The following is an 11,990-nucleotide window of genomic DNA, read 5'->3' on the forward strand; positions in this document are numbered from 1 at the left end:
CACCACCGTCAGCGTTACCTCCGTTCCCTGTCACTCTGGTCGCTATCCTTACCAAACGACACACCACCGTCAGCGTTACCTCCATTCCCTGTCACTCTGGTCGCTATCCTTACCAAACGACACACCACCGTCAGCGTTACCTCCGTTCCCTGTCACTCTGGTCGCTATCCTTACCAAACGACACACCACCGTCAGCGTTACCTCCGTTCCCTGTCATTCTGGTCGCTATACTTACCAAACGACACACCACCGTCAGCGTTACCTCCGTTCCCTGTCACTCTGGTCGCTATCCTTACCAAACAACACACCACCGTCAGCGTTACCTCCATTCCCTGTCACTTTGGTCGCTCACCTTACCAAACAACACACCACCATCAGCGTTACCTCCATTCCCTGTTAATTTGGTCACTCACCTTATGAACTGAAGACCTCAGAACTAAACACACTTATTCAGAGCAAAAATCAAAGTGCAATGAGTGTGATATCAAGGGTAAAAGTAATTTTTTTGTGGGTTTGTTTTTTCAAAGAGAGCTTTTCATGCATGACTGTCTGCTTGTGCAAAAAACACCTCTTGGACAGCATGGGAGCAAGAATTTCCACTCTCAATTGCTAGATTAAAGTTTGCTGTTTTTCTTGTTTGTTTTCACAAACCCCTAAGTATTTAGTTTAAACATTTCTATAACCAGCACTACATTTTTATAACCCCATTTTATTTCTCATTTTCTTTTGGACTTCTCTGTCCTGCTGTTCGAATGTTCAATGTGTAACACAAATAACGCTGTCTACTACAATGGCTACTTACTCTGTCTCATAAGCTTGTCCCTGGTGTCAAGCACGTTGACCTTCTCCATGGTGGTCGTGGCAATCATCTTGCGTAGGCTGGACAGTGTCACTGCAAGCAACAAACCTTACATTATAGTATCAGACACATCACAGTTGATTGGTTTGTTCTGTTTCCATAATCATTCCATGATACTAATCAGCAATAACAATACTAAAGAAACAAAGTTCAGCAATCTAATCAGATTCGCAACTTTCACCAATGTTTTTCGCTTCCAATTATGACATCAGAAAGAAAAATAACCATAATCAACAATTTCCCAGGGTTCCCAAACAAATTCCATGCTTTATCCAGACCTTTTCCAGTCCAGACTGAAAATTTCTCCATACCAAAACAAAGCCATCTGCAACACCACTGAGAAAGATATGAGATATATACTGGAATCAATGTTCAATTTTTACCACCTTTGGGGTTTTCAACTGTTTGTTTTGGGGTTGTTTTTTTTCTAAAAGCAGTAAGCTCTTTGTACAGTCCTATAATGTACTGTACAAAGGTGGTATTAAAATTCCAAGAGTTTTCCAGACTATGTAGGTTGGAAAATTTATTTTCCAATACTTTTTGAGCCCTGGAAACAGTTCTTTCATTTTTCCAAGACTTATCCAGACTTCCATAACCCTGGAAACAGTTCTTTCATTTTTCCAAGACTTATCCAGACTTCCGTAACAATGTAATGTATGTACCCTCCTAAATTATGACTTTTTGCTTTTCAATTGTTTGTTTTTCATTTACATAAGCCCATTGTATTGGGGGGTTTTATCAAAATTCCAAGACTTTTCCAGACCCTGAGCCTCAGCAAAACGTATCTTTCAGCCCTGGAAATAGTGGTCTCTTTCTTTTGCAAAGACTCTTTCAGAAAAAAACAGAACAGATAAGGTGCTAATCTGCCATTACAATTGATTTTTTTAATATACATATATAAATAAAATAAATCATAAAAAAATAAATAAATGAGATAAATGATAATAATAATGATAATTAAATTATGAATAACAATATGAATAACAATACTGATGAAATTTATGAATAAATAAATATAAAAATAAGGGTAAATAAGCATGCAAAGACACAAAGACACACACTTTCCAGATTTCTCTGACAGCACAAACCCTGACTGCCAAGCGACAACAGCAGCTCACCGTTGGTGGTTTTGCCCAGGCTGCTGGCACTGCTGGTGGGCAAGGTGGATGACGACGATGACGACAACGACAATGACGATGATGGAGGTGGTGTCCTGCTCCTGGTTCGCTGGGCAGGGTCTCTGCGAACAGGACTACTGCTGCGCTCCTCTCTGCCAGACCGCATCCTGCCGGCTGACTGGTCCTGCGTCTGATACGCTTGAGCCCCACACGCATCAGAGTCGGCTCCGCCCATGCTGGCCAGCTCTGCCGCCACGGAGCTGGGTAACTGTGTGCCTGACAACAGGCTGCTAGCCCCTGTTTGAGACAGAGATGATGATGATGATGATGAATGGGTACTCACTTACGCTGCACCTATCCTCTGTCGGAAACTAAGCTCTAAGCACTTTCCAAACACGGAAGCATTTGTGCAACAGGCAGCCTCAAATTAAATCAAATTATGGTGCTTCGCGCCTTGCCGACCTCAAAGGCCATCTCAAGGCTGTTGCCACATTAGCAACTACTTCAAGTCAAGGGTTAAAAAAGTACAATAAAAACCAGTTACTGCTTCAAGCTTCTCACAAGCTGCCTAACTGGGTAGAGTCAGCTGACAGCTGCCACTGGGGCGATCAGCATTCATTTCCTGTGCCATTCAATCAGGTTTCAGTCATGCACACATATACACTCTTACAGACATGTAGCATCTTTTTTTTTTTTTATATGTGTATAACCGTTTCGTCTATTACCAATGTAGTCAGCCATACTCTTTTCGGGGGTGTGCATGCTGGGTATGTACTTGTCACCATAACCCACCTAACACTGACATGGACTGTAGGATCTTTAACATGCGCATTTGATCTTCTGCGTGTGTATGTACATGAAGAGGATTCAGGCACTAGCAGGTCTGCACATACACTGACCTGGGAGATCAGAAAAGTCTCCACCCTTTACTCACCAGGCACCATTACTGAGATTCGAACCCGGGATCCTTAGACTGAAAGTCTAACGCTCAAACAACTTGGTTAATGTGCCTGTCAAAAGATGTGAAGGAGGATGCAAGAAGGCTGTCTGCGTGGCACTGTTTGAAATACTCTCATGCCCATGTGCACAAGTACAAATGATAAGAATATGGATCCATATGCATTTAACACCAGACGTCTGCACAACCACAAATATGCCTACAAACACACACAGCTTGACTGACAGAAGAAAGAAATATATAGAACATTTTGCAACTTCATCCATTCAGACTATCTTTTCAACTGGATACTGCTTCATTACAAACTGAGGTCTACTTGGAACATTTAACAAACTAAATCTACTCAGACTATGTTCTCCACTGGATACTGCTTAATAGTATCCCACAAACTGAGGTCTACTTGGACTACCTTTTCCAGCTTCAGCCCCTGATCTTTTCCAGGTGCTTCGGCCTTGCGCTGCTTCTTTGGAAGACACCGGGGATTTGTCATCAGCCGAGGACTTCCAGAAGATGCTCATGGGTTTTCCATGACCCGGCAAATCAGCTCCACGCTTCTTCGCTTTCGATGCCTCTTCCTGTCAAAGAAGAAAATCATTCATATCAACGACAAAAAAAAAAAAGAGAACAGTATCATGATCACATTATTATGAGATGGACGACGACAGGATTTGAGAATTGGACTTTCCACCTGTCCGATTCAGTTGCTGACGTCTACTGCCAGAGTGAAAATCAGTTTTTAACGTTTTCCCCAGCAGGTCAACACCTGTGTAGTATATTGCCTTAATCCTTAAAACTTTTAACATGATCCTCACACCTTATCTCGTGGTTATCCAGCATCAAAGTGCTTTCTGATACTTTTCTCATTGCATCTTTTTTTTTTTTTGCTAAGTCTGTCATATAGCTCTAGTAGAATGCGAAGGAACCCAGCAAAAAACCTGTTCCAGTTTCACTGGACATACTGCACTATCTCACTTCAAACAATATGGAGATACTTATTTATTTGCAGTAACAGAACAATACCAACAAAAATAACTCTATCATATAATTCCAGTAGAATGTGAAGGAACCCAGCTAAAAATCCTTTCCAGTTCCACAGGTCATAATTCATTATCTCACTAGTTCTAACAATATGGAAATACTTCCTTATCTATTTGCAGCAACAGAACAATACCAACAAAACCCATGGATATTTTCACAACATGATTGAGCAAACACAGGCACCATTCACTGCACACACTGCAACAAGTACAAGCCATCCCACTCACATGGGTTTCAAACTGGATGATGGCATACTGCTTCGCTGGGACAGGTCGTACTCGTTTCACAACGCCAAACCGGGAAAAGTGATTCCTTAGGACGGAACCCTTATTGAACTTTGGGGAAATCCCTTTGCAGCATATGGACGTCTTGCTGGCCACATCCTCCAGGGTGGAGGAGGATCGTCGCAGCTTCGATCTCTCCGGGGAACTCTCTGTGTCAAACAAAGAGATTTCAAATTCAATTCATATTCACATTTACAATTTACTGTATTCTCTGCTTCAACCAAACCAGAAAATTTTCTTTCAGCTCACATTAAATGCCCACCAGCAAATATCAAAGAGAAAAACGAGTAACTGACACAGTCTTCCCCGATCACCATGCACACATCAGCTATATAAAAAGAAAAACATTTGGGTAAGATAATACTACATTTTAGGAGTAGAACATCTGTGTGTGTGTGTGTGTGTGTGTGTGTGTGCGTGTGTGTGTGCATGTGTTGTGTGTGTGTGTGCGCGCATGTGTGTGTGCACCTGCATTTGTGCGAGTGTGCATGCGTGAGAAACACTTGTTTTTCTGGTCCAGTCCCAATGCATCACGAGTCTTTGTTAGTTTAAGAAGTGTTTGGGAAAGAGTTGGAACTTACAGCATGGTATCTGTACATATTCTATGTGTACAGTTTCCTCCAATATTTTCTTCACAAAATAACATACAGATAATTCATACTAGTTAAATAGCTTATTGTACATATACATGCACATACACTAACACACACTGTCAATGTCAATGTTGATTAAGATCCTGATTGATTCACTGATTCCATACACTGGCACTGGCAGGAACACATTTTTTTTTTTCCAGAAGAGATATCAAAAAGTGTAAAGCAGTTTTGCACTTTTCAAGCAGGAAACAAAGTGCAAGCTATGATGTATTATTCACAATCAGGAGGTTCTTCTTATGATGCAGAATTTCATTTAATAAAACAACAACAACAATAAACAAACAAACAAACAAAAAACAAACTAACAACACACACACACACACGAGAGAGCATGTTCTGAGGTACCTGCATTTAGATTAACCCACAAGGATGACCATGATTTTTTTTTTTTTTTCAGGATTCATTTTTACTGAACAACTAAGAAGAAAAAAGAAGACAAAAGATAGGGATGATCTTGAAAGTTACCAGTTGCTGTATCATCTTGATCTTCCTTCTCTGTCCGTCCTCTTTTTGAGTCTGTCCCACCTGTAAGTCAGTGAAAGAGTTTGAATCACATTTAAGATTCTTTCTATGTAAACGTATACATACATGTATACATGTATCGGTTACTCAAACCCGTACCCACTTGCAATATCCTCTGCACCCTCGGTACTAGCTATGTCAATTGAAATGAATCTTTTTAAATGCTCAATTCAAGCAATAATTCAACAGAGTGCAAAAAAGACCCCCACAAAAACATAAAGCATTCCTTCAACCTTCGAAATCATTTTACTTTGAGAGGCATTAGGCAGATGTGCATGTGTGTGTGTGTGTGAAGTGCCAGTGTGTATTATTACTATATGTGCAAATCTGCCAAATGTGTGCATTTTTTACATGTTATGTATACTAATAACTGAGTGACTTGTATCCGATAGTTCATAAATTATAATTATATTCTGTTTTATTCTCTCGCATCATTCCAGTAAACTGGGAGTCAGTTATTCATGAGCAATAACTAAGAAACCCATTGTCTATCAATAAAAAATATACAATCAATAAGGAGATATTTACATTTTTTGTTTTTTTTTACAAATCACACATATAAGAGACATCCACTGCAATTGTGAATGTATCCATACAATGTCTGTCTACAGATATACATATCACATTATCAGTTTTATTATCTCATTTGAACTAATCAAACATTGTTGTTGCTTTTCCCTTCATCAACTTCAACAACAACAAAAAAAGAAAAGAAAGATACAAACCTTCCTCATCATCGCCTGCACTCCTCTTCTGGCTCTGGTATGGACCTAATGAAGTAAAAAATAGAAAAGCAAACACTAAACAAGTCTCTTATGTGCAACCCTCTGCACTGAAAATGTAGCATACTGATACTTCTGATACTACTACTAGTTATTAATTTTGATAATTAAAACTGATAATGTTTAGTAAAATTTTGTTTAAAAATCCAACACACCAGTTTGTGCTGTTTGTGTTATTATTCTTACCTTTTGTTTTACCCAAAGTAAAAAAAACAACAAACAAAAACAAAAATAAAAACCCAACTTTTATGCAGATTTTTTTTTTTTTTTTTTTTTTTTTTACAGAATGCCAAATACTTTAACCCTTTCACCACCAGTCAATTTAGAGTAAAAAATTCCCTTGTGGTATAAACACAGAAAAGACAGTGGCTAAGAACAGCTGGGGATTCCCTCTGTGATGTATTGAAAACATGGCCTATCCTGCCACCGAACATTAAGAGCAGTAGGTTCATGGATAACAGACCCATGATCTGGTCACCTTTCACAGTTTCACTGACATGGGTCCTCTACCATGCCTGTGCATAAATGCGAGCTTGGCAGTGAAAGGGTTAAACAGTACTGAACACTATGGAAAAGAATGACACTAACAGCCACTTTTAGTTTTAAAGTAAAATTATAATTATATTGATTTTCTTAGAATGCTTCTCAGACCTATTCTGCATTGACTGTGTTTTATCATAATAATTTATAAAGACAACAGGAACAGACTAAATACTGATCATAGCAAAGACAACATTTCTTATGAAAATATTTTTGGATTCACAAATGATTTCATTGATATATATATATATATATATATATATCGAAATGTTTATATGTGTGTGTACATGTGTGTGTGTGTGTGTGTGAAACATGACACAATTCTTTATTCAATATTGTTAATGCTATGTACACCATTTCAAACGCTAAAAATGAATATTAGTTCTTACAGATTATAAAAAAACAACAATAACAACAAAACAACAACAAACAAACAAAAAACCAAACAAACAAACACAAAACAACAAAAAAACAAGAAAAAAAATTGTTAAGAAAAAGTGTTCATGATATCTGAAACATATGTTTGTGTGTACACAAAACTTCATAAAGAAAATAACAACATATTTTAAAGAAAATAACATATTTTCAAAGACACTTGTGACAATAATATAACAAGTGAGGAAGTGAGTGACAGGGTTACCTGAAGCAGAGGCGGACGCTCCAGCTTTCAGGAACCCAATCACGTTGCTGGTGGCAGTGTGATGTCCTGGATCTCCGCTGTGCCCTGACTCTTGTTTGATCTTTGCCTCTGACCCAGTCTTGAGGCGGGAAGCAACAGCAGGAAAGAGCGGCTGACTTCGATGGGATTCTTTCTTCACGTTACTCTGGCTTCCTCCAAAGACGGAGCTAGTGGTCTCCACTTTCATTTCACTCCCTTGCGGCTGTCTAGCTCCACCAAATGCAGAAGGAAAACTGCTTTTCCCTCCAAACACAGAAGAAGATGGCTGAGTTGTTGAGGTGGTAGAGCCAATTTCTGTTTGAGCGGGGAATTTGCCAAAAGTGTGCGAAGCTCCGAACTGAGAAGAAGGGGGCTGGCTTACGCCTGTTGTTGAAGGCCTTTGAGGAGAGGACTGCTGTGATGTTTCCTGCTTGATTACAGATCTGATGGCCGCACCAAACATGCTTCCCTCCCCTGATGCAGCTCTGGAGGCACCACCAAAGACGCTGCCGGCCCCAGACTGTGTTCTGGAGGCAGCACCAAACACACTTGCTTCCCCTCCTGCAGGTTTGGGGGCTCCACCAAACATGTTTCCTTCCCCTGAAGCAGTTTTGGAGGCGCCACCAAATGCACTTCCTGGTCCAGACTGCTTGCTGGAGGCAACACCGAATGTGCTGCCTGCCCCAGTCTGTGCTCTGGAGGCACCCCCAAACATGCTTCCTTCAGCTGAAGTGGTTTTGGGGAGCCCACCAAACATGCTTCCAGCCCCAGACTGTGTTTTGGAGGCACCACCGAATGCATTTGCTGCGGACGGCGTAGCAAACACACCAGGCTGACCTGAGCCAATTGCTGTGGAGTAACTGGGAGGGGGCATCCCATCAGAACTTCCTGCTGAAGATGTCTGGAAAGCTCCTTGTCCTGTCTGTGGTGGTGCTCCAAACACTGAAGTCGTCTGAGCACCACTAAAACCGGTGCCTGCAGTGCTCACGCTTGTACTGACGGTTCCTAAGTTGGTTCCAAACACAGAGCTTTTGGTTACAGAACTACCAACAGCAATGGAAGCTGGAATCTGACCAAAGACAGATGAAGGTCCCCCACCAAATTCTTGACCACTGCTGGAAACTTTGCTGCCAAACACTGAAGATCCCACCTGGCTGCTGAGAGTGGCACCAGAGCCTGACGTGAAGCCTTGCCCTGCTTCTCCCGTCTTTGCACCAAAGATGGATGATCCCCCGAACGTGGATCTGCTCTGACTCTGTGCTGCAGACTGGGTTGCAGAGGTGTCTTGTGCTGATGTGAAAGAACCAAACACGGACGACCCTCCACCAAACCCACTGGCAGCGGTGGTGCCAAAAGCAGGAGCAGCTGTACTTGATGGTGTGGATATTGTGCCAAACCCTCCCGTGCTTGTAGATCCTCCTGTGCTTGTAGATCCTGTGCCAAACCCTCCCGTGCTTGTAGATCCTGTGCCAAACCCTCCCGTGCTTGTAGATCCTGTGCCAAACCCTCCCGTGCTTGTAGATCCTCCAGTGCTTGTAGATCCTGTGCCAAACCCTCCCGTGCTTGTAGATCCTGTGCCAAACCCTCCTGTGCTTGTAGATCCTGTGCCAAACCCTCCACTGTTTGTAGATGCTGTGCCAAAGCCTGGAGTGGTTGCAGACCCCGTGCCAAAGCCTGGAGTGCCTGTTCCAAAACCTGTAGATCCTGTTCCGAAACCTGTAGATCCTGTGCCAAATCCTGAAGATCCTGCACCGAACCCAGGTGTTCCAGATGCTGATGCAACAGTTGAGGAACTTGTGCCAAATCCAGAGGAACCTGTTCCGAATGTCGAGCCTCCTCCAGTTGCCAGTGCTGTGGCTCCTCCTCCAAACCCACCTCCCCCAAAGGCTGGTCCTGTACCACCAGACCCTGTGCTTGTTGTCCCAAACACAGAACTGGCTGAACTCAAGGCGGCAAACGTCGTCCCTTTGTTGAAACCTGATCCAAACTGCGCTCCAGTGCTCCCTGTTCCGGACGAAGATGCCGTGCCACTACCAAACCCGGATGACATTCCAAACCCTGTCCCGCTCATGCCGCCTGAACCGAACCCAGTGTTCTGATTCATGGTTCCTGAACCCAACGACCCAGCAGTAGGCATGGAAGTGCCAAAAGCTGGTGCTGAAGAGCCAGAACTGGAGGAAGTCAGGCCCGATGAACCAAAGGCATTGCTGGAGCTGGAGCCAAATCCAGGAGTTGTTCCAAAACCGGTGCCACCACCACTACCAGTTCCAAAGCTTGTCGTGCTGGTGCTGACAGATCCAAACACCTGAGCACCAGAGCCAGACGAGGTGAATCCTGTGTTTGTTCCAAAGGCTGGAGAAGTGCCGGAGCCAGACCCTGCTGCTGCGCCAAACGGAGATGAAAACTGAGGCTGACCAAAGCTAGACCCGAACACTGAGCCAGGATTCATTGTGTCTTGACCTTGATGAAATCTTTCTGAGTGTCACAAAGCACCTTTCAGACTATTCTCAGGGTTTTTTCTCTTTCTATTTCTTGTAATTCTGAAACAGAAGGGACAGGATCATGTATGATAAGCAGATCTGAATTGATATTAAACAATAATTAATGCGCATTTACATGTTGTCCTACAAATGTGCAATGGGCAAAATAAACATCATTCCACGTGATTTAAGTAAATCTGCACGATGACTAGAATAAGATACTTAAACATGAACTGTGTGCTTTATTTGTAATAATGTAAAGGCAATAATGAATAAAATGAATAAGTGAACAACACTTGAAGACATGCATGATAAAGCAGAGCTCTACAGCATCTGTGGGTTTCATGACAATACAGCAGTGCAAATTCCAATGTACCTGATTTTACTAAACAGATGGTTACTTAATGAAACTGTGACAAACAATATGACCTGTGACATCAGTCAAAATCTCAAATGGTCATGTTCTGCCAGAAAGACACAATGATAAAAGTGATAGACATTACACTATCAGACTTACAGAGAAACTGAGACCGTAAGGAGATCTATATGAAAAATGCTCAACAACAGACTGTGAGGGTGAAACAAAAAAAACCAAAACAAACAAAAATATATATATATATATACATATTGTTTGCAACAGCAATGTAATCTACAGTTCACAAGAAGACTTTCAAAAATAAGAACATGCTTTTACTAATCATTTAATGTAATAAACTTGAAGGAATACTTTATACAGAGCAACAATTGTAATTTATAGTGCCAGAGAAAACAAAATTGCCTCTGCATAAATTGCATAAATTAGTTTTCACAGAGCACTTAGCTAAACTAAGGTGATTGCAGGACCTTGTGAAACCGAGTAAAATTTATATTAAAAAAAACACACAAAAAAACCAACAACGACAACACAAAACAGTAATAGGTGGTGTAAAATCACCGAGTCTAGGACTCAGAATGTTATTTCATAGATCTACATTTTATTCTTAAGATACCTTTTATTTTACACCACCTATTTACTATGGAATTATCACCATGTTGGGTCAGGCATCTGCTTCCCCCCCCCCCACCCACCCCCCCACACACCCCCTCCCCCTCCGCTCCTGGATCAGTCTGTATGCTGTGATACCTACTAGAAACTGAAACTGTCTAACTGAACGATAAACGTGTACATAATACTGATGAAAATTTTCAAAAGCCATAGGATGAATCAAAAAAAAAAAAAAAGCAGTTATCTGATCTGAAATTAACTGGGCCGATGACAACACCAGAGACTACCATCTCTGGAGGAACAGTGCTAAATTATCCCCCTCTCCACCCTATACATGATAGTTAACAGTCAAATACCTGCTCTACCACCAGAAAAATTCCTAGCAACTGCCATAAAAACCAGCAGAAGACCCTGACCAACAACATACAAGGATCATGGCAGAGACAACACAGCAGAAAGAAGAACAGATTAAAAAAAAAAAAAAAAAAAAAAGCAAAGATTTTGCAATCCCATTCCACAAAACAGACCGATTCAAGTACTTATCCTTTGTAAAAACAATAGTAGAAAAAGAATGGAACCAGCTGGAAGAAGCTGTCAGTGCATGGACCACCACATATGCAGGATTTAAGGCAGCCATCAAAAGTTCCCTTCCAGCCACTGTTTTCCACCACCAGCAGAAATTATCAATATAATTATTAATATTCTCAACAGGACTATGGAAGTGGACATGACCGTCTCTCTGTATTCATGTTGCCCAGTGTTTGTGTAATAGAATTGTAGGTGTAAGAAAACCAGAAAGAAGAAGGGGGAAAACACAGGATGGCGAAATAAATGCAACAAGACAAAGACACTCTTTATTTGTTTGTTTTTTTTGTTTGTATTTGCATTTCTTTTTATCACAACAAATTTCTCTGTGTGAAATTCGGGCTGCTCTCCCTAGGGAGAGCACGTCACTACACTACAGCGCCACCCATTTTTTTGTATTTTTTCCTGCCTGCAGTTTTATTTGTTTTTCTTATCAAAGTGGATTTTTCTTCAGAATTTTGCCAGGAACAACCCTTTTGTTGCCTTGTTGGCTTCTTTCACATGCGTTAAGTGCAAGTTGCATGT

The 11,990-nt window shown here is 41.3% G+C and overlaps 1 protein-coding gene across 1 annotated transcript in view; it reads right to left on the bottom strand.

Annotated features, from left to right (window-relative positions):
* Window positions 1–11,990, bottom strand: part of LOC143284698 (germinal-center associated nuclear protein-like) — a 46,726-nt gene that overhangs the window by 33,862 nt on the left and 874 nt on the right. The window contains exons 2-8 of the mRNA XM_076591629.1: window positions 7,398–9,955; window positions 6,161–6,205; window positions 5,379–5,438; window positions 4,201–4,406; window positions 3,345–3,510; window positions 1,978–2,274; window positions 803–892 (exon numbers count right to left, since the gene is read on the bottom strand). Of these exons, the coding sequence (XP_076447744.1) occupies window positions 803–892; window positions 1,978–2,274; window positions 3,345–3,510; window positions 4,201–4,406; window positions 5,379–5,438; window positions 6,161–6,205; window positions 7,398–9,864 (3,331 nt within the window). The 5' untranslated portion in view covers window positions 9,865–9,955. The remainder of the gene's footprint in view (window positions 1–802; window positions 893–1,977; window positions 2,275–3,344; window positions 3,511–4,200; window positions 4,407–5,378; window positions 5,439–6,160; window positions 6,206–7,397; window positions 9,956–11,990) is intronic.

Source organism: Babylonia areolata, chromosome 8 (genome assembly GCF_041734735.1).
Source record: "Babylonia areolata isolate BAREFJ2019XMU chromosome 8, ASM4173473v1, whole genome shotgun sequence".
In the NCBI taxonomy this organism is placed as follows: Eukaryota; Metazoa; Mollusca; class Gastropoda; order Neogastropoda; family Buccinidae; genus Babylonia; species Babylonia areolata.